The sequence below is a fragment of the Cavia porcellus genome, unplaced genomic scaffold (genome assembly GCF_034190915.1).
Source record: "Cavia porcellus strain 051 isolate PalLab524CR breed Dunkin Hartley unplaced genomic scaffold, mCavPor4.1 scaffold_11, whole genome shotgun sequence".
Taxonomy (NCBI): domain Eukaryota; kingdom Metazoa; phylum Chordata; class Mammalia; order Rodentia; family Caviidae; genus Cavia; species Cavia porcellus.
In genome coordinates, this window is record NW_026947494.1 from 34211883 (window position 1) to 34232299 (window position 20417).

At 36.1% G+C, this 20417-nt stretch overlaps 1 protein-coding gene across 1 annotated transcript in view; it reads left to right on the forward strand.

Annotated features, from left to right (window-relative positions):
- Positions 1-2881: 2881 nt before the first annotated feature.
- The window catches only part of C7 (complement C7), a 62397-nt gene continuing 44861 nt past the window's right edge, over positions 2882-20417 (forward strand). Inside the window, exons 1-6 of the mRNA XM_003470267.3 lie at positions 2882-3030; positions 8895-8950; positions 11081-11156; positions 14500-14641; positions 16614-16761; positions 17950-18088. Of these exons, the coding sequence (XP_003470315.1) occupies positions 3025-3030; positions 8895-8950; positions 11081-11156; positions 14500-14641; positions 16614-16761; positions 17950-18088 (567 nt within the window). The 5' untranslated portion in view covers positions 2882-3024. The remainder of the gene's footprint in view (positions 3031-8894; positions 8951-11080; positions 11157-14499; positions 14642-16613; positions 16762-17949; positions 18089-20417) is intronic.

Below are 20417 nucleotides of genomic sequence, written 5' to 3' on the forward strand. Positions count from 1 at the left end.
ATACTCTTGAATTGGTTTGTGGATACATTAGGATCTTCCTCTTCCATAACCATTCTCTGTCACTCCTTAATGACTTTGCTTTTTGTTCATTTAATGAGGTATTTCTTGTGGTTTTGTGCTTCATCGTAATCAGTCTCTACAAGACTCTTGTGCTTCCAACTTTATACTCTGGACAAATGGAATTCACATCTCCCCCCAAAGATCTACATTTCACTTATTTGTTGGGTGCTTCCCTGAAGTAAAAATGTTCCCTCTCCAAAACTATTTTTTTTCTCTCTTTGACTTTCTATTTTCCTTTCAAGGTGTTCTTAAATTCTTCCAATTCTCTTATTCAGTTTTGAAACCATGTTTAATCACTAGGCTTCTGAATCCTCTTGGTCTTTTTATCTCTTCTTTAAGGTGCTGATTAGATTACTGAAATAAATCCGAGTCATGCCTTTGGCTTCCCTCCTCACTCCTTCCATGTACCTGCACACTGCTCTGCTTCATTCATCCCAGGGCACAGCTTTGATTCTTTAAGAACTTTCAGTAGGCAAGTTCCCACCAACCTTTGAATAAAGTCCACACAGCTTGTTCTAGCAGTCAAATCTCACACACTATTACCCCTACCTATACTTAAGGCCTTGCTCTAGTGGCTCCAGTGTCTGGAATTCCTGACAGAAGAGATGCTCAGGTAAGGACAAAGGTGTGGAGGTGAAGATTTGCCAGTTATTTGTGGAAAGGGAGTTTTTGTAAATCTTGTAGAATTGAGAGCTTTTGAGATATTAAAGCTGAACAACTGAAACTTTAACTTATCACAGATTCATTTGAATCGTCTTCTAGATTAAGGATATTGTACAAATATGTTCTTTTATAGTATATTAGGAATGAAAGTACAGACAGATATAACTCAAAGATTCTACTTCACTAAGCTCATAGCCTATTAAACACCTTAGTATTTTTCACATGTAATATTTGCTGAAGGAACAAATTAGTAGCATGCATGAATAGATATTGTAGGAAATGCTGTTAGTGTCACACTCATATCCCCTCAGCACTCTAGTCTAGGTGACCAAAGCAATCATCACCTGCATATGTAACAAATATTTGAAACTCTGTACTTTAGGACCTTTTAATTCTAGTGCCTAGAGCAACCTGAAAGTAACAGACTCAGTGGATGAATGAAGAAGCCAACATCAGTAGCACACAGAGTATTGGTAGCCCAGTTTCCTTACCTCTTAGTTGGACTAACTTGTGACACAATCTGCTGTTTTCAAGGGTTTCTCACTTGGATTGTGCTCAAATTCTTCACAATCTTTTGCTCTGTGAAGCATCTTGTATTGATTTTCTTCTCAGTGTTGTATCTCCACTACCAACAGAACACTTTCGAGATCACCTCTCAAAACAAAACTAAACAAATGAAAATCTCTGAATATATTGGGGGAACCCAAACTAAAAGTGTTGCTGGATGTAGAGTTGCACATTGAGTAATTAAGAAGAATCTATGACAACTGGGATTCATAGTTGAATAATAGTATTTCAGGAATCAGAGCAAAATTTCCTCCACACAAGTTGCTAAGCATGTGAACAAAATATACAGAATCTTTGTATCTGGAAAACCCTCCATTGTTGGGGCATGTGATTATTTCTATTACCGAAGAGCTCTGGATACAGAAAGAAAAAGTCACTACAACTGGAAAGTATTCGCTAGTGGATTACTTATTTTTAAATTATTCTCAACTCAAATTTTTTTCACCTATTAACATTTAAGTGTACATTAGCCATAATGCGGTAGCAGCTTAATGCTTAATTCCAGTAGTAAATCTGAAATCTTACAAAAAATACAAACTTTAATAAAATCTGTGAAAATGATGTTAGCAAATGAGTTGATTCAGGGCCACAAACAAATGGAGATTTTCCAGAGATGGGGAAAAAACTGAAGAGAGAAAATGGAAATGGATGATGACTTTGACAAGACCTTTCCAACATGTAGATCTGAATATTAAGAGATTATAGGAAGTTCTTGAGAAAGTGAGTGATGCTCTGAAATATGTTTGCAACAAATGGTGCTCTGTGTGATTATTCTGTGTAAGGTAAGCACGGAAAACAGACATTGCACTTCATTAGGCTGTATTTTGTTTTGGGGAAATTTTCATTCCTGAGTGTTTTGTTTTCATTTAAATCTCCTATGGTTTGAATGTGACCCCAGAATTTCATGCATTGGAAACTTAACCCCCACACTCATGTTAATTATATTTGGAGGTGGAGCCTTTGGAAAGTAACTAGAATTAGATGAGATCATGAGAGGGGAGCATTGATCAATGGTTTTATAAACAGGAAGAGAGACTCAAGGTGGCATCTCTGTGTGATGCACTATGCCATATAATGATGCAGCAAGAAAGTCTTTACCATAGGTTAAGTAAACGCTGCCATGGTGCTCTTGGACTCCCACCTCTAGAACCATGAAGTACAAAAACTATTTAATAAAACCCTGGTCCCAAGTATTTTGTTATAGTAATGAACCAAGGCAAGCTCTTTTCCCTCACAAAATGTTTAATCTCCAACTCTGGTTTATAATGTTCTTTGAGAATATCATGGAAACATCTGCCCAGTTTAGCTGATTGAAACAGGAAGGAGGCTTATCCTTTGCCTTACCCAGAGTCACTTTTGGTTGGAAATCTCTTAAACACTGAACTGAGAGTACTTGCTGTCGTTCTTGATTTACAGATATATTTCTCAGAAACATATCTGTGTCTTCCAAATATTTCCAGCTGGTTGTAGCTAAAGCCTGTGTAATTGATAAGATGCATCTGGCTTCAAGGCACAGATGAAGCACAGAGAGAGGCTCTTTGTGTCCCTGGAGAATCTGGGTGGGGTAGGAGTGAGGTTTCAGGACTACTTGCTCTATAAAAGAGTGCTGAGACAATCTAGAGCAGGAGACACTGAGGGGACACTGCCTACTGTCCCTTCCTGCTGTTGAAAACTTACCAGACCCTTACAAAGGAAAATTTCCCCTTCTTTTATGCTCTGAATGCTTTTCCAAACATGAAGGTAAGATAATAATCTCATTACTTTTGTAAATGATGCTATCTCAAAAAGAAGGCAATACTTAACTATAAAAAATCAAATAAGGAGAAGGACATGGGAACTATAGAAGAAAATATCTGAAAGTAATTTTAAAAATTATTATTAAAATATATTTTAATAGTTCAGCCAAAGTGAATTTATTTTAATAGTTTGGCCAAAGGCAAGCACTTTTTCTTATTTTTTAGATAAAGTATATATTCAGATGTGTGGGAAGAGTGAACTGAAAACAGTGTTTATGAGAATTCTGAGAAAATAAAAAAGAAGTACAACAGTACTACTGTTATTTCATAGAGAAATTTTTTTCTTAGGGTCTTTGTTTTGGTTTGGAGACATGCAGTGAGGCTTGGGTGAACATTTCTAGGAGTTTTACAGGAAAGTGAATTTGCACACTTGAAGCTTTAGAATGTGAGATCCTGAATGAAAGAGTCAGGATTGTGACAGTAGAAGGCATAAGTAGATGGGCAGTGGTGAAGGTCAAGGGATAAAAAGGAAGGTTTACTGTATGTACATATTGGATCAGTGCAAAATGGCCATGTATTTTTAAAAATTACTATTCAACTAAAGATGAGACCAAAGCAGAGCTGGGGCATGATGATACCATTATGTAATCCCTGTACTCTGAAAGGCTGAGATAGGAGGATCACTAGTTAGAGTCCAATTTGGACAATTTTGCAATTTAGCAAGACCCTGTTTCAAAAAAACTAAAAGGTCTGGGGATGTGGCTCAGTGTGAAGGCTCTGGGTTCAACCCCCTTTCCCCCGACAAATACAGACCAAAGACAGAAATCACCTTCACAGACTTTTGTGATGCCCAAATAAATTCAATTTTTTATTATTTTAGATTTTGGTATTTAAACTTTAAAGATGTTTCACTGTAATAACTGGAGGAAGGATTTTGCATCCATGTTAGCTGGATTATGTCTGCTTTCATATGCTTTCCATTTGCTGTACAGATTCATACTCACTCTCTAATGGGAGGAGAAGAGGAATAAGATACAGGTCTTGAATGACCTTTACCTTATATGGAATTAAACAATTAAAAATTAAACACACACTCATAAGTTAACTTGTTTAACGTTAGGTGCTACACTACTAAGTAGACTTACAAAGTTAGAGTTATACAGTTTAATCCCTATTACTCTACCATGTATTTCTACTTAAAAGTTTGGAATATTTGCAATCTCCAAAAGAATGAGATGCTCTCACTAAAGTCATCTAGCTAACATTTCTTCCTAATATTTATATTAACTGTCAATCAACTTATTTTATGAGGAGACATCTTAATAATTGTTTTGTGCTTGAAAATGTATTTCACATTCATTTCTGGATATTTTAATGTCACAATAAATATGCTTTTATACTTTAATTGGTTGATAGAATACCAACAACAAAGCAATGGTTTTACCCTAAATTGCATGCCAAATCCCTACCTATATTTGAAAACAGGTATTCTTATTTTTCAAGTAAACTGGAAAGACTATGTTTTTAGGAAAGAACAATTGAGAAAGTCATCGACTCTTGAGAAACTAGAAATGGCTTCTATGCCTGGCCTTTTTAAGGAGAATAATCCTTAGCTTCCTCTTCTACCCATGTAAATTAATTCAGAGAGATAATTTCAGAATCCCCTGTGAATCTTTCAATGCCTCTTTTATGGTAGATAATTTGGGTCTGAGATGTTTGAGAAGGACTTCAAAACCAAGGAAGCTTTTCCTTAGCTGCCTGTTTTCAGCCATTTATGATGTTTCCCTGGAACTGAATTCAGTCAGGAATCTGTGAGGCATGATCAGAAACAGTGATGCTCAAATGAGGGCTGTAGTTGGAACACATCAGAAGTATCAGGTAGAGTTACAACTCATCCAGGAGTGAGAATGGAGAGAACTAGGAGGCTGTAGTTCCAGCTGAGTTACGCTGACACAGTACAAAAATACTCTGTCTTATCATCTAGTTAATTCTAAGCTACTTCTTTTGTAGAGTCAACTTGTATCTATCTTTGTCATTCATGTAGCTGCTTATTTCCTTGTGGCTATTTTATCTCCCTTATTTATACATGATATTCTTTCTCAAGGAAAGGAAAAATAACTGCTTCCGTTTCAGGATCATAGCCAAAAAAGTTTTTAGATTTATTTTTGTTAGTAGAGTCAGCTTGTATAACTCATGAGTAGAACTGGCCTTTCAACAAACACACCTTGATGGATTAAAAAAAAGTAAGTGTATGGGGAAGCTGATGGCTAAGATACCTATGATGAAACGTTTATTCCCTAAAATTTGGTTGAAATTCTTTTACAGTCATCTAATGAGCTGGGATGGTGGTGGGAGACTAAGGTAGGAGAATGGTGAGTTTGAGGCCAGCCTGGGATACATAATGAATTTATAGTCAAAGACCTTATTTCAAAAAACAAAACAAAACAAACACTGCATCTATCTGGATATTAAAAATGAGTGTTTTCATGATGCATGTTTTAGCTGAGTCAAAAACTATGAGTAATATTCAGGACCCTCAGATTTTAAAATGAGATGTTAGAAATTGTATGCAATATTATAAAATAAAAAGTAACCTTAAATCTTTCTGGTGAATCTCATAACATCCCCAACTCAACACTATGCAAGCTTGAGTTCTTTGAAATACGAAGAATAAAGAGAATGATACTCGATGCACATTTGGGGAAAAATGAAAGGCACAGGCCTGTCTTCAGTAGAGTAGATCAACTCAGCAGCTCTGAGTGCAACCTGGACATTCAGGGTCTGGCAGGACAAGCATATGTACAGGTGTCCTATGAACCAGGAATGGACCTTAACGGGAGATAGTTGGACAAGTTAGCAAGACCCTGTTTCAAAATAAAGAATAAAACAGGACTGGAGATGTAAGGACCCTGGGTTCAATACCCAATGACACACAAACACACACACAGAGAATCAGGTTTGGGTAGTCAAGATGTCTGCCTGAGAGACTGACCATAGACAGGATGCAACAACCCAACATGGGGGATCAGCACAGAAAGCACTCCTAGAGGGCAGGCACTGTTGAACGCGGAGTGATGGTGTGAGGGCGGAGTGCTTATAGCTCTCCAGTAGGGAGACCATCAATAACAGCAAAACACCTCAAGAGATAAAGAGCCAGCATTCAGACAGCTACTCTCTGTTTTACCATCACCAGATTCCTACTGGATCAACCAAGAAAAATCTTTTCTGACTGCTGTTTTGACTTGGAAGAAGACAGGCAGCTTGAGCAGTGGTGACAGGAGTAAGGTGGAGGATTTTTGATGTGGGCCCCATACTTTCCCTATGAGATGCACTCAGAAGCTAGACTTGAGAAATTTAAAATCAATGATGCACTGAAGTTTGAATACTAGGTTCTCTGGAAGTTTTAGTTTTTAAAACTATGACTGTTTGTTAGTGCCTAAGGGTGATGAGTAAAATTCAGAGACATGCTTTCTAAGAGAAAAAAAAGTTGCCATAACACAGAATGAAAGTACATAGAGAACCCATATAGGTTATAAAGTTTTAAAAATATCTTAAACATTATATGTTTCACATTTCTTTTAAAGGAAAAAATGTTTGTATACTTCATTGATTACTCTTTTCTCTGTTGTCCACAGTTCCAAAAGCCAGAAGGAGGCAAGTAGGATTTTACAACTAAAAGGAAGATATCAAATTAGAGGGTGTGATCTAGGAAGGCTAAGGAAAGAGTCTGGAAAAAATGTTAGAAACTCTATAGGTGCAATGAGAGAAAAGATGTTTGGGTAGGTAGAAGACAAAGATACTGGCCTCTTGAAATGCGGGATGATTCTAAGACTTTTAAAACCGCCTTGTGATCTGAATGGGTGTGATATTCTTAGAGTTACCAGTGAAGAGTTTAATTATGCATCCTTACCTTCGGTTGTCAGTAAAAGTAGAATAGATATAAATAAAAATGAGATAATGGAAACTACCTATAATTTCACAACCAGAAATAAACTATTATCCTTTGTTATATTCTTTCTAGATTTGTTTTTTAAGACTCATGTGAGTTTTCAAATGAAATATAATCACATCTTACATGTATTTTTGTAACTTGTCAGATCCTCAATATTTAGGCTTGTGCTACCACATAGAGCTGATTATAAAAGGCCTCAGGGGTGTTTGAAGCTCTGAGGGAACCACCCACAGTACTAAGGAATAAGATGAGAGTCACCGCCCCCTGCCTACAGTTTATACCTCAAAATTTGATTACTCAATCACAGAGTTCCTTTCCCTTTTAACTCTTCAGGCTTCAACACTGCTGCTCTTTCCAGGCTTTCTCTTCCCTGTAGGTGTCCCTGTGGTGGCTGAAGTTAGGGAGGGAGCAGTGGAGTTAGGGACGGAACAATGCGGACACTCTAAGGAAATTCCTGAGGTCATTTAAATTGATGGAGTGTTTTCAGTTTGCTTGCCTACGCATCATCCAGTCCCTTCCTGTTGCTACAAAAATGAATAGTAGGAGACATAGGCCTTAGAATTACATAGAATTTTACCTTCCAATTTTCCACTTGTTAAATTAAAAGTAAAAGTTGTGCATACCTCACATACTTACATTTGTGGTGGGAACACTTACAAAATCTTCTCTCGGGTAGTTTTCAAGAATATGTAACATTATTATATAATAAATCACCACGTTGTACAGTAGATCTATCCTTTAAATGTACTCTTCCTGTCTAACTGAAATTTTATTCTCTGACCATTATTTCCTCATCACTCCATTGTTCTCAGCTGCTGGTAATTCTATTTCTATAAACTCAACAGTTTTTAGTTCCACTTATAAGTGAGGTATTATGTGATATTTCTATTTGTGCTTGGCTTATTTTGTAAGATAATGCCCTGTGGGTTCATTTGCATTATCGCGGATGGCAGGATTTCCTTCTTTTTAAAAGGCTCAATAGTATTCCATTGTGGGGCACATTTTCTTTCTTTCTTTTTTTATTTAAAGGAAAAAAACCCAAAACAGTATAAGGATACAAGTAATACCGAATTTCAAAAAACAAAACAAAACAAAACAACAGTAAGAAATCACTAGTTAATAAATTACATACTGTCATCTTAGAAATAGTTATTCAAGTTATAGGATTAAAGCATACAAAGTGGACATTCAAACAGTGAGACTCCAGACAGTTGTGTTCAGTGATCCAACAAAAACTTAGTAATATGGTCATCTATCTTAACACACCTAAACACACTTACAGTTGTAATTCTTTTTCTTTTTCTATGGTGCAAGTATTGTACTTCCATTCCTTTGCTTAGAAAATATTTTATCTGTTCATTCAGTGACAGACACTTAGGTTGATTTTTTATTTTATTTTATTTTACTTTTTGATACCAGAAATTGAACTCAAGACTTCCCTTTTGCCAAGCAGGTACTTACACCACTGAGCTAAACATCCAACCCCTGATTTTCTATTTTATTGAGAATAAAGCTGCAATGAACACGAAACTGGAGATGTTGCATCCACATACTGATTTAATTTTCTTTGGATACATGCACACTAGTGGAATTCCTGGGTCATATGGTAGTTCTATCTTTAATTTTTAAAAGAACCATCAAACTTGTATTTGATCTGGTGTCTTAAAAGAAAAGCAGTCACTTAGGTTTTTACATGGTTCTTTCACTTTTTATATTCCAAACCTAGAAATCAGTAATTATACAAATGTATTAGTTTTCAGCTCATTAAAAAGGAAAGCTTTGATATATATATGTACGCATACCAATTCCCCATGATGCATGTATTTGCTGTATATTTCAAATGCATACTAATTAAAAAAGGGAAAAAAATGAAAGCTAAAATATACCTTTAATGCTTTATTGTTTTTCTTCTCCAGGTAATAAGCTTATTTATTTTGGTGGGATTTGCAGGAGAGTTGCAAGTTTTTTCAAGGTGAGAACATTTTGATTGTGTGTAGAAGCCATTAAAAGTATTAATTTTGTATGGAAATTTTTTAGTATGATGTAAGTTTCACATGACAGCTTGAGCATGTTTATCCCTCCAACATATTTTGTTTTTCTGTATTTTTGGAAAAGGCAATAATAACAAAAATGTGCTTTATTCTTATTCTTATATTGGCTTTTTTTTTCCTCTGTAAAGCAGATAGTTGAAGACTAAAAATACCTACAAGCTTTTGCCCCAGTGCTGTGGCTTTATCTGTGATTCAGAGAATCCCGCTTCCTAGAACAGCACTTGAACTTTGAATGTAATCCTTATGAAACATTCTCTGGGTTTCAAAGGTAGAGAATATTTTAAGAAAATAGATTTATTCATTCTTGAGATCTGTAAAAAAAATACCAGAATCATTTCCTGAGGTGTGCACGCTGCAGAACGGGGTTTCTTTCTTTCAAGGTAATCTGACTGCCTCACAGTACACAATAGTCCATTTGGCTTAAGACATCTACTATTTGCAAATGTGCTAGGAATCCAGAAATTGGGACTCCTGATTTCTTTATGTTTTGTCATGTCTTCCTCGGGCTAAGCCAGGTGTTTTCCATAGCTTGTATCATAACGAGGGTCAACCTTCCATTTCCGCAAGTCCTTTGAGTGGAATTGTTTAAACTCACATTGCCCCACTTGGTGTGTGTTTGACAAATAGCCTAAGTGAACATGGGGAACATTTAAACCAAAATTACCGTTTAGCCTCTGCTAGTTTTTAAGTTTCCTACATCTGACAGAGCCATCTGTTTTTCAGCTTTTATTTTATATTACTACACATTCACATTATGTAATGATTACATTTTTATGGGGAGTTAATATATGTACATAACACATCTCAATTCTTTTTTTCATCCTCTTTCTTTCCTTTTCTTTCCCCTGCCTCCATCTCTTTTTTTAAATTTCATTTTATTTATTTATTTATTATTTATTGTCTTTTTGAAACAGGGTCTCACTGTGCAGTTCAGGCTGGCCTTGAGTTCACTTTGTAGCCCAAACTGGTCTCAAACTCACAGTGATCCTCTCAAGTGCTGGGATTAAAAGTGTGAGCCACCACACGAGGCACTTTTTTTTTTTTTTTATTCTTTTAAAGAGAATGAAACAAAACAAAGCTAAACAGAACAAAGCAGATCAGAAGAAAACAATGAAAACAGCACAGGACTTCAAAACAAGACAACGGGAAATCAATAGTGGTTACATAATGTCTGTTTTCTTCAAAACAGTTGCTAATATCTTCATGTACAATGAATTCAAACAAAAGAAGATAGTATGAAATGGATCAAAACAAAAGAACAAAAGCATTACAGGCCTTCAAAACTAGACAATAGGAAAACCAACAATGGTTACCATGATGTCTCTTAAAGTTTTTTTGGTTGTTTTCTTTGATGTTCAGAAATTTTTAAAATTTAACCTCATTTGTTTATTCTTGGTATTACTTCCTGTGTCACTGGGGTTCTCTATGCCTGTGACTCCAAGAGTTTTACCTATTTTCTCTTCAACCAGTTAAGTTTTTCTATTTTAACATTTAGATCTTTGATCCACTTTCACAGGGTAATCTTAGAGTTTCCTGTTTCTCATTTAAACTTTTGGATAACTCTTTGACTCATCATTTATAATCCCTTCACATGCCTAAAACCTTTTATCTGTATGTTCTCACCTATGTCTCCAACTCTATGAACACTCTCTGTCTCTATTTCTATAACACCTTAAGTTGTGACATCCATTATGAAATTTATTAAATATGTTTAATATTGTATTTTTATTAGTTACTTGTACATCCACGTTTCTGCTATTCTTTCTATTTGTGGCCAATGATATATCCTTTTTGTTATTTCTACATAGCTTGATAGTACCATGTATATAACAGATGTTTGCTTACTGTTAATCTTTAATAAAATGAGTTTCTTTTCCTCTGTTTTAATATATCTTAGGACACTTTCAGAATCTCTTAGGAAAACACCTTTAAAGAGTTTGGATTATTTTGTGTGTGTTTTGTGACTATTTTTGATCATTTTTGTGTGTTATTTATGTGCCCTTGCTTGTCTGTCCAACTGCTTTCCAATGGATACTTGGACACTGGGACAGTGTTTCCTCTCCAATTGACTGCCAGTGGAATCCGTACGGCCAGTGGACAGAATGCAACGGCTGCACCAAGACTCAGGTAGGTCTGGCTAACATGGTATTAGCTTTAGAATATGCATTAGTTAGTGTTAATGTTTGTTGGAAATTATTGTAGGATTTTGAAGGGAGAAAATTATGGCATGTTTAATACTTATTATTATAATGATAACACTCATTGTTCTTGAGGACCTTCCTGAATTTTTAAAAATTATTTTTCACTGAGGGGTACCAGGGTTTGAGCTCCTGACCTCACACTTGCCAGGCAGGCGCCGTGCCTCTGAGCTATGTCCTTGGCTCTACTTTCTTGAATCTTGACTGTGACTGGCAATGTACAGAGGCTAAAAGTTAAAGGCCACTTACTAGTTATTAGATAAATTGGGATACCATGAAATAGAATTAGGAGAAATTCAAAATCTTTTTTTATTCACTGGTTTCAGCCTTTTTTTCTCATTTCAAGCCAACACTAGCAAATAACAAAATGACTGCTTTAGGTTTCTTCTCAAATAGTGAACAACCATAAAAAATCATTTTGCAATGTTTTAAAGTTTAATAATAAATACAATAATGATTGTGCTTGAATAACACAAATGTTAGAATTGACCTTATTATAAGTAATTATAAAAAATGTCCTTTCCCTTTATAAAACATTCAACAAAAAACTAAAATGTAAATAAATAATACAACAGTCAAAACTGGGTTATGAGCTAACAATGGTAGTGCGTGCCTCTGATTACAGTACTTGGGAGGCTGAAGTAGGAGGATTATTGCAAGTGGGAGACCAACTTTGGCTACAATGTCAATTCAAGACCAGCCTGAACTGCATAGTGAGATCTTGTCTCAAAAAGACCAAAAAAAAAAAAAAAAAAAAGCTTCGTTATGGAACATTTCTGTAATCCCAGAATCCCAGCACTTGGGGGACTGAGGCAAGAGGAGTGCCATGAGTTTGTGGTCAGCCTGGGCTACATAGTGAGGTCAAGGCTAGCCTGAGCTACATAGTGAGATCCTGTTTTTAAACAAAAGAAACAAATGAATGTCCATACTTCTTTTTTTTTTTTTTTTTTTCTTTTTTGGTACTGGCTATTGAACTCAAAATCTTGCACTTTCCAGGCAGACGCTTGTGCCATGAGCTGTATCCCATGTCCCAGTCCTACTTCTATTGAAAGAAACAAATCTGTCAGCATTTTGGTGTTTATTCTTTCAGCTCGTTTTCTTTCTGTTGCTAATTTTTAAAAAAGAACTATTACATCATGGGTTTTCATTATACTATTTGAACCTAACTCCACTTCACTTTACATTTTTACTATGATCTTATGCACATGTATCAAAATTATTCACTTCCTGTTATTTCATATATAGGTTGTTGCTTCCATTTTTTATTATAAATAAAATTTTACTGGGCATTTTTGTACATATATAATCATCCTTTTTTCTCATAATTCTCTCTGTATAAATTCTTAGAAATACAATATTTACTTTAAAATTTCCAATCATTTGAATGGTTGAACTGCTTTAAAATGTTTAATTTGATATATATAATATTATATATAATATGTGTAATTTTAAATCTTTAAAAAACAAAATTATATAAGAAATAACTTGAAGGATTGTCATTTCCCTCAAATTTTTACTTCGTTCTTACATGTGTAGTATTTTTCAAAACAAGTTACACAATAAAGCATTTGTTTTCTAGCAACTGTAGATGACAACACTGGTTCCAGGGACAAAGGTACATGAGTAATGAAACAAAAGTCAAAGAGACACCAAGCACATAAAATACTTTTATAATTTGTAAATGAGAAAGGACTCTCAAATAGAGAGAAAGAAAGCATTTTTTCACACAAGTAATTTTTTTCTTTGAGTGAAGGTCAGCATGCAGTGGAGATGCTCCCAGATTATAACAACAATTTTTTATTTTGAAAGAGATGGGTGAAAATGAAAAAGGGTCATAAGAACAGAATCTGACAGGTGATAATGAGCCTATTGAGGGTGGGCAAACTGGAAGGGCACCCTGATCATACAGAAGGCAAACACTCCCTAGACAAACATCACCATCTGTGCTTTGGGACCTCAGAAAAGAACATATTGATAACTCACATTTGAGATTCATCTTTATCAATTTAAAACAGAACTGAACATGTATCAACAATCGTGCTGTATTCCACTCCTCACTCATGGTTCCTCTGCTTGGACACAATGAAAGAAGTCAGGGCTCGGATCCAGCTAATGCAAATGGACTCAGTTCAAATTACAGTTCTGTTACCACTTGTCCCAAGGAATCTGTATTTCTAATTCAATGTACGATGGCTGAGTAAATCCTAACTCCATCTTCATCTTCATCTCTATTCCTAGTACCCTTAATATCCCTCCGCCAAAATTCATTTCACCTTTTAAAATTAACTCTTGGGCAAGACAGTAATCCACTTATAGCAGAAAATGGTCCCCAGCCAGTATACTTCAGTTTCTGGTAGTTTCTTTTGCCCAAGTACCCTCCAGTTTACTTCAGTTCCTTTTGTTTGCTTCTGTTACTCCTGTCTCCAGAGACGGCTGGTCACTGTGATGCACATTGTAAGAGCCAATCCCCAGATGACAAGCACTCTGCCTCTGTACTTCTGCTTTGCTCCCCCATAAAAGCCTCCCTCCCTGAGCCTTCAGGGCTCGACTTTTTTGGGAAGGATCCAGGTTGGATCCTCCAGCAAAAATAAAGCTGATTCTTGCCTCCAAATTTCAGTGCTGCTTGGTTCTTGTTCATGGCTCTACTGTTACACATTCTGTATTGTAATCTACTTGCTTATGTGTTTACATGATTAACCTTGTTTCTTTCAAGTTTCCTTCCTTCCTTTCTTCCTTCCTTCCTTCCTTCCTTCCTTCCTTCCTTCCTTCCTTCCTTCCTTCCTCTCTCTCTCTCTCTCTCTCTCTCTCTCTCTCTCTCTCTCTCTCTCTCTCTCTCTGTCTCTCTCTTTCTTTTTGAGACAGGGTCTCACTCTTTACTTCAGGCTAGCTTTGAGCTCACTTTGTAGCCCAGGCTGATATCAAACTGCCTTAGCCTCCCAAATGCTGGAATTATAGGCGTGAGCCATCACACCCAGCTCAAATTATGCTTTCAAAGATTCACTAAAAAGTGTTTTTCACTTAAACCAGAAAGTTTGCTTTCAATGACACTTAGATTAGTACTTCTAAGAAAGCTCCTAGGAGCTCTAAGTGTCATTGAAATCAAGGACAGGAGAGTCTGTGGGTTTAGTAATCTTACAGGTTTTCTGTAGCATGCAAGCAAAATTTCACGGACATTGTTTCTCAAATTGAATTAATTTTTCTTAGATTTTGTTACTCAGAAAAAGAAAATCGGCGGTAATTACAACCAAAGACATCACCCGTTTTGTGCTTAGACTCGCAGGCGGACAGTTGCTGTTTATGGACAGTTTGGGGGTCAAAATTGTACTGGAAATGCTTTTGAAACACGATCCTGTGAACCCACACAAGGGTGTCCAACGGAAGGGGGCTGTGGAGAGCGTTTCAGGTGTTTTTCAGGTAATCTGTCTTTCAGAGGCTCAGCTTGCAGACTTCAAATTCCAGCGCTATTTGTTTAATTTTCTCCATATAAAACTGTTGAATTTCACTGAAATTCAATTGACCTCTACATTAATCTCCTCCAAATATCAGTAAGATTTTTGAGGGTATAGATCATCACACACTTAACTATCATTCCTCCAAGCACAAGGGAGGCATCTGATTCCGAAGGCTGTGATGCTCTCCGGCTCTGGATTGAATGGCTCTGTACCTATTAATAGCCAAACTGTTCTTGCTTTTGTGTTTCTGTTGAAGATGCAGAGGCAGTGGTGTATATACCTGAGGTTGAGCAGAAACAGTGTTCCTATAGCAATTATTATGTTTATAAGAAAAGTAATTAGAACTAAGTAAGAAGCAAGAGAGGTATGATTGAAATATACAGTGAATATTTAAATAAAATTTCATCATAATAAAAGACACATTGAAATGAATCCGCCTCAAAATACACCCCTCATTTCAAGCACACTAATCCCCTTGTTATTTTTTTCTTTTATAAGTACATATTTGTGATGCAGAGCGAATGCTTCATGGACAACTAGTACAAACACTAATCTCATCTTAATTTGTTTTATTTCCTTCCCCTGCCCTTGTTCTTGACACCTTCTGAATCAGTGTCTTTATGAGGTGTGCTCAGAAATATGGTGAACGCTGAGGCTAAGTGCTATTTCACAGAAAGCTAGGTTCACAAACACATGACAGTGTTTTCATCTACCTTGTTCACTAGATCTGACACTGAGCAACTTTTAGTTCTTCCTCAAAATCAAACTGATTTTGAAAGGTTACTATTTTAAGTTGACTCAGAGCCATGGAGGCAAAGTCAACAGTGCACCTAATGACACTGATGCAAGAGGCTATTCAGAACTGCTACAGAATGTGGCAAGAATTAGGGGTAAGTGTGTCCAAAGTGAGGGGAAACATTTTGAAAGAGATTAGTGGCAATACGTTTTTTAACTTAATATTTTTAAATTTTTAAATTGATTCTTTGTTATTTTAAAATGAAGAAACAATAAAGATGATTCATAATCTCAAAGCAAAGTAATAGGCAATTAGTAATGGTTAATATATTGTACATTGTTAGCTTCAAAGTAGTTGTTCAGATTATAAGATATGGGCATAAAAAGGCCACAGAAAAAACAAAATATAAAAGAAAAGAACAGTTAGTGATCATATTGTTTGATTCATTTTGCATGATTTTTTCTGTAATCTAAGCATCTCTTTTGAAGATAATGATATGCAATATAACAACACTTGCTAAATTCCTATCATCTTGTTTTAAAAACCTGTATCACTATTGTTTTGGTTTGCTTTTGTTGTTGTATGTTTCTTTTATGTTTGTTTTTTTCTGTGATCTTTTTCTTTCTCTTAAAATTAAAAAAAAGAAAGGTGGGAAAAGATTATATATGTGTGTGTGTGTGTGTGTGTGTGTGTGTGTGTGTATGTGTACAAGACAGATAACTATACTATTAGTCTCTGTTAGTTCATCAAAAAGAACGGTTTGTGCTTTCATTGTTTGTTTGATCCTTTTTTATGCCCATATCTTGTAATCTGAATAACTACTAGTTAGTGATTCTAGAAAGAAAAAAAGTTGGAGGGCGAGAGATCAATCAATTTCCTGTAGTTAGCAGCAATTGGGTTTTGGAGGATTTAGATAAAATTGTTTGATGGTAGTGGGTGAGGATTTGAATTTTGATTTCAGGCCATAATTTTGTTTTTAATTTTGCTTCTGACCAAGGTGAAGATCTGTTCCGTATGCTGCAAAGTAGAGAGCAAAATAATTACCTGTCAAACCCTAGACATTCTGAGGACTTATCTCACCTTTATGAAAGTGTATTGGTGCAGCGTTGGGGTGAGGGAAAATGCTTTTTGACCCCAGGCTGCCTTTTCCTTCTCCTCTCTTTGTATTTGCACGGGATTTCCCCCCCATTGTGTTCAGGTCAGTGCATCAGCAAATCTTTGGTTTGCAATGGGGATTCTGACTGTGAACCAGATGGAGCTGATGAGGACAGATGTGAAGACTCAGAAAGCAGACCTTCCTGTGACATTCATCAGCCTCCTCCCAACATAGAACTTACTGGCACTGGGTAAGATGCTGAGTAGATTGGGTGTATCAGTGGGTTCTAATTTTTAATTTTGTTTTCTCTCATAGTTTTGTGAGCCTAATAAAAACTGGATCAATAAACAAGACCTTTTAGTGGCTCAAGCTCTTTGCCACATCCTAAACCAATCTTTAAAATTCATATCTGTTTACCCGTAGATATGCGTAGTAAGATGTAGCATAACCCATTGCTCTGGGATGGTCTGGTTTTGGTCCTGAAAGACCAGCATCATTCCCAGTGAAATCTGAACAGTTGGTCATATTATGGGAGCAGACAAGGGAGGTGGGACAGGGGAGGGAGAGACAGACAGACAGACTGACTGATTATTCAAGATAGTGATGACAGAATGAGAGTGGAAAGAGAAAAACAAGAATGTTGTAACCAGGCTAAAAAGTGATTGCTTAACCTAGTTGACAACCTTCATTTCCAAGAAAGGTTGGGAAAATTCTGTGTTTGCATTTTAGAAACAAATTCCAAGGACATTTTTGCATCAGCTTACCTGAAGTAAGCTTTAATTTTATTTATTTTATTTCATTTTATTTTTGTCTCTTTGAGGCAGGATTTCACTATTGACTTTGAATTCACTTCGTAGCCCTTGTGGGCTCAATCTTGCAACTATCTCTTGTCCCAGCCTCCCGAGATCTGGAGTTACAGATGTGCGCCATCACACCTGGCCTATTAATTAAGTTTTTAAGGATATAAAATACTTTATTTTGATTAGATTTGAATTTCCTGTAAAATTTTAAAATTTATTATCAGAAATAGAATAAAGTTACGTTAAGGAGTGTGCTATTCAGCATATTCAGAGATGATAAGCTTTCTTCTAGAGTAACCTTAATCTTATTGATTTCACCTATAGACTCAGTTCAAAACCAGCTGTTGCCATAGATACAACAAGCCTGCGTATTACAAAAATATGCTGTGAGGCTGAAAGGACGTTGGATTTTCCCAGCCATTAGTGTTGGCGATTATGCCAAGCAGGGGAAGTTGGATGATACATGGTGTGCACTAGCACGCTGCTCTTATTTTTGCTTTCTCACAGAAGTACTTAACAGCAAAGTATTTTAAGAACTTCCGGAGTTCTCTAATGATTTTTTCCCCAGCAACTACTATTTCTGGTTTTTAACTGATTTTTCTTTCCCCTTGCTGCTCCTTCTCCTCCTCCCTTAACAGTTATAATGCTCTCACTGGTGAGTTTAAGAAGGGAGTCATCAATACCAAAAGCTTTGGTGGCCAGTGTAGAAAAGTGTTCAGTGCGGATGGAAAGCAATTCTACAGATTGAGTGGAAATATCCTTTCTTACACATTCCAGGTACTTAATTACATCAATACAGTTGATTTCTAATCCACAGATTGTCAGATATTATTTATGTGATTTCATTTTTTGGTGATTGGTGAGGATTTACTTATATTATGCAAAGTGACCAACCTGATTATAAAGAATCACTTTTTAACTGAGATACAGGACAACAACACTTTTAATTGGTAGGTTGTCATGCGAATTGACTCCTTTCTCTCCTCCTTTTCCTCTCTTCTTGCTTTCTTCCCTCTTCTCTGCTTGTGCTTCTCAAATGCTTTTTCTGTCAGACACAACTAAATTCAATCTTGTTCCCTGTTATCAACACAAAATCTGCTCACACAAACAGTAACGACATTATGGGACATTTTTGAAGATCTGGAGAGAAGATAGATGGAAGATTTTCTGCTGCAGTAGTGCAAACATGTTCAGGCTGTTCCTACTGCTGCTCCTCTCCTTTCCCGTCTCATACCAGCCTTTGATCACCTCACAAAGTCAAGTTTCTGGTCTTACTCTGTTTTCTCATTCTTGTTCTCCTTGCCGAGATTCCTTCTCTCATTTTTTCTTCTCCACTCATCTCAGAACCAAAATTTTCAGTTCAGCTCTCCTTATATATGACTTCCAAATTTTTAAACTAAAACTACAATGATGTTCCAACAGAAGGGCCTTTTGTCTACTGAGATTAAACCTCTCTAGCAAGTAGCTTTGGGTATAAATAGCAAATTCACCATCCTCTTATGTAAATACTTCTCATTTAACAACCTACCTCTTTGGCAACTGCTCAGATTTTCATCCAAGTCACGCTTTTATATGTATGATCCACTGCTCAGATTTATGACTTGCATTTGGATTTACAATGCTAAAACATGAGTGGCAGTGTGGCTTTATGGTGGCTTCTACAGTACAGAACTGTAATTTTTGCTGAGTACTGTACATTACTGTAGCTTTATGTTCTTTTATATAGTACTGCATGTAAGAGTTATGCAAATAAAGGCAAAGTCATCATATTGATGTTTCCTTTGACCATTTTTTGCTCCAAATATTACAATGTACATCTTATATACAATTTCCCATCTAGTGACCAATTCATTTAACTATCCAGTCACAGGAATGGAACTCATTTGTTAAGTGAGAAAGGTCTATAAAATACTGTAGTTACATTTAAGAGCTACTGAAACACAAAATAAAATGTAAAGCTGATCTGAAAAATAACTGTGACTACCAAGTTTTGAGTATCTACCATGGATTCTGCTCTGTTGTAGGCAGTGGAATAGTTTAATCATTATAATAGCCTGTGAGGTAAGTAGTCTTTTACTTTTTTGTGGATATGGAAGTTGAGACTCAGAGAATTTCATCCAATTTACTCCAAAGTCATCAAATCAGGAATAGTAAAACACGTATCCAATTTGTCAGATTTTGTAGTACTTTATTTTTCTATTACATCTTATTCTTTCCATGGACTGCATTGAATTTCTTTTTCAATTTTAAATTCTACATGTAAATTATATGTATTATAATTTAAACAAAAAGGTCAGAAGGGAGAATGTGAGATATGTATAAGTATGTAATTTTTCTTCCTCTGTTCCTAGAACGATATATTGCTAATTCTTTTGCAATTATAACCGGAAGAGTTGCATGTAAATTTTCTGAAGGGTCAGATCTGGGAAGTTACAGAGGAGAGGAAGTAGAAAGGAAGAGCATTTCTTACTTACCTGAATAGAGATACTAAAATTCCATAGTTTCTGAAGAAGCGGAATAATTTGATAACAGTGTGATTCTGACGTTCATTTGCCTCAGCAGGATTTGGTTTGGGTTGGCATCTAAAATGCCTTTTCAGTCACCAAATGTGAGGGTGTTTGTCAGAGTAGTGGGAAATTATAGCCTGTTACTGAGCAGCTCGAGGGAAGAGAAATGGAAGCAACAGGCAGTGAGTCAGTTATTCAAGTGCTAAACCCAGATACAAATACAGAAGCAATAAATGTCTTCTATAGTTCACATAAATCGACCCAGGGCCCACTATGGACTCACATGTCTACAATGAGGAAGGCGACTTATTAGTAAATAAACACGAAACTGAATGAATGCATCTCTTATCTCTTGCCTCTGTTTTTACCATCAGCATTGTGAGGTTGCTTCTGTCATTTTGTTTTTAGGGCAAACCTTGTTTCTTCTTGGGTAAACAACTTCCTTGATGTCAGGCATGTTTTCTGCTATACTTGTATTTTTTGCACAACAAGGAAGGTCTTTGAAACCTCAGCACATTCCTACTCCGTGTTTGCTTGGGAAAGTGCCGCTCTGCTTATATCAGCCTGAGCGATACCTGAGGGTTCTTGCATTCATTGTC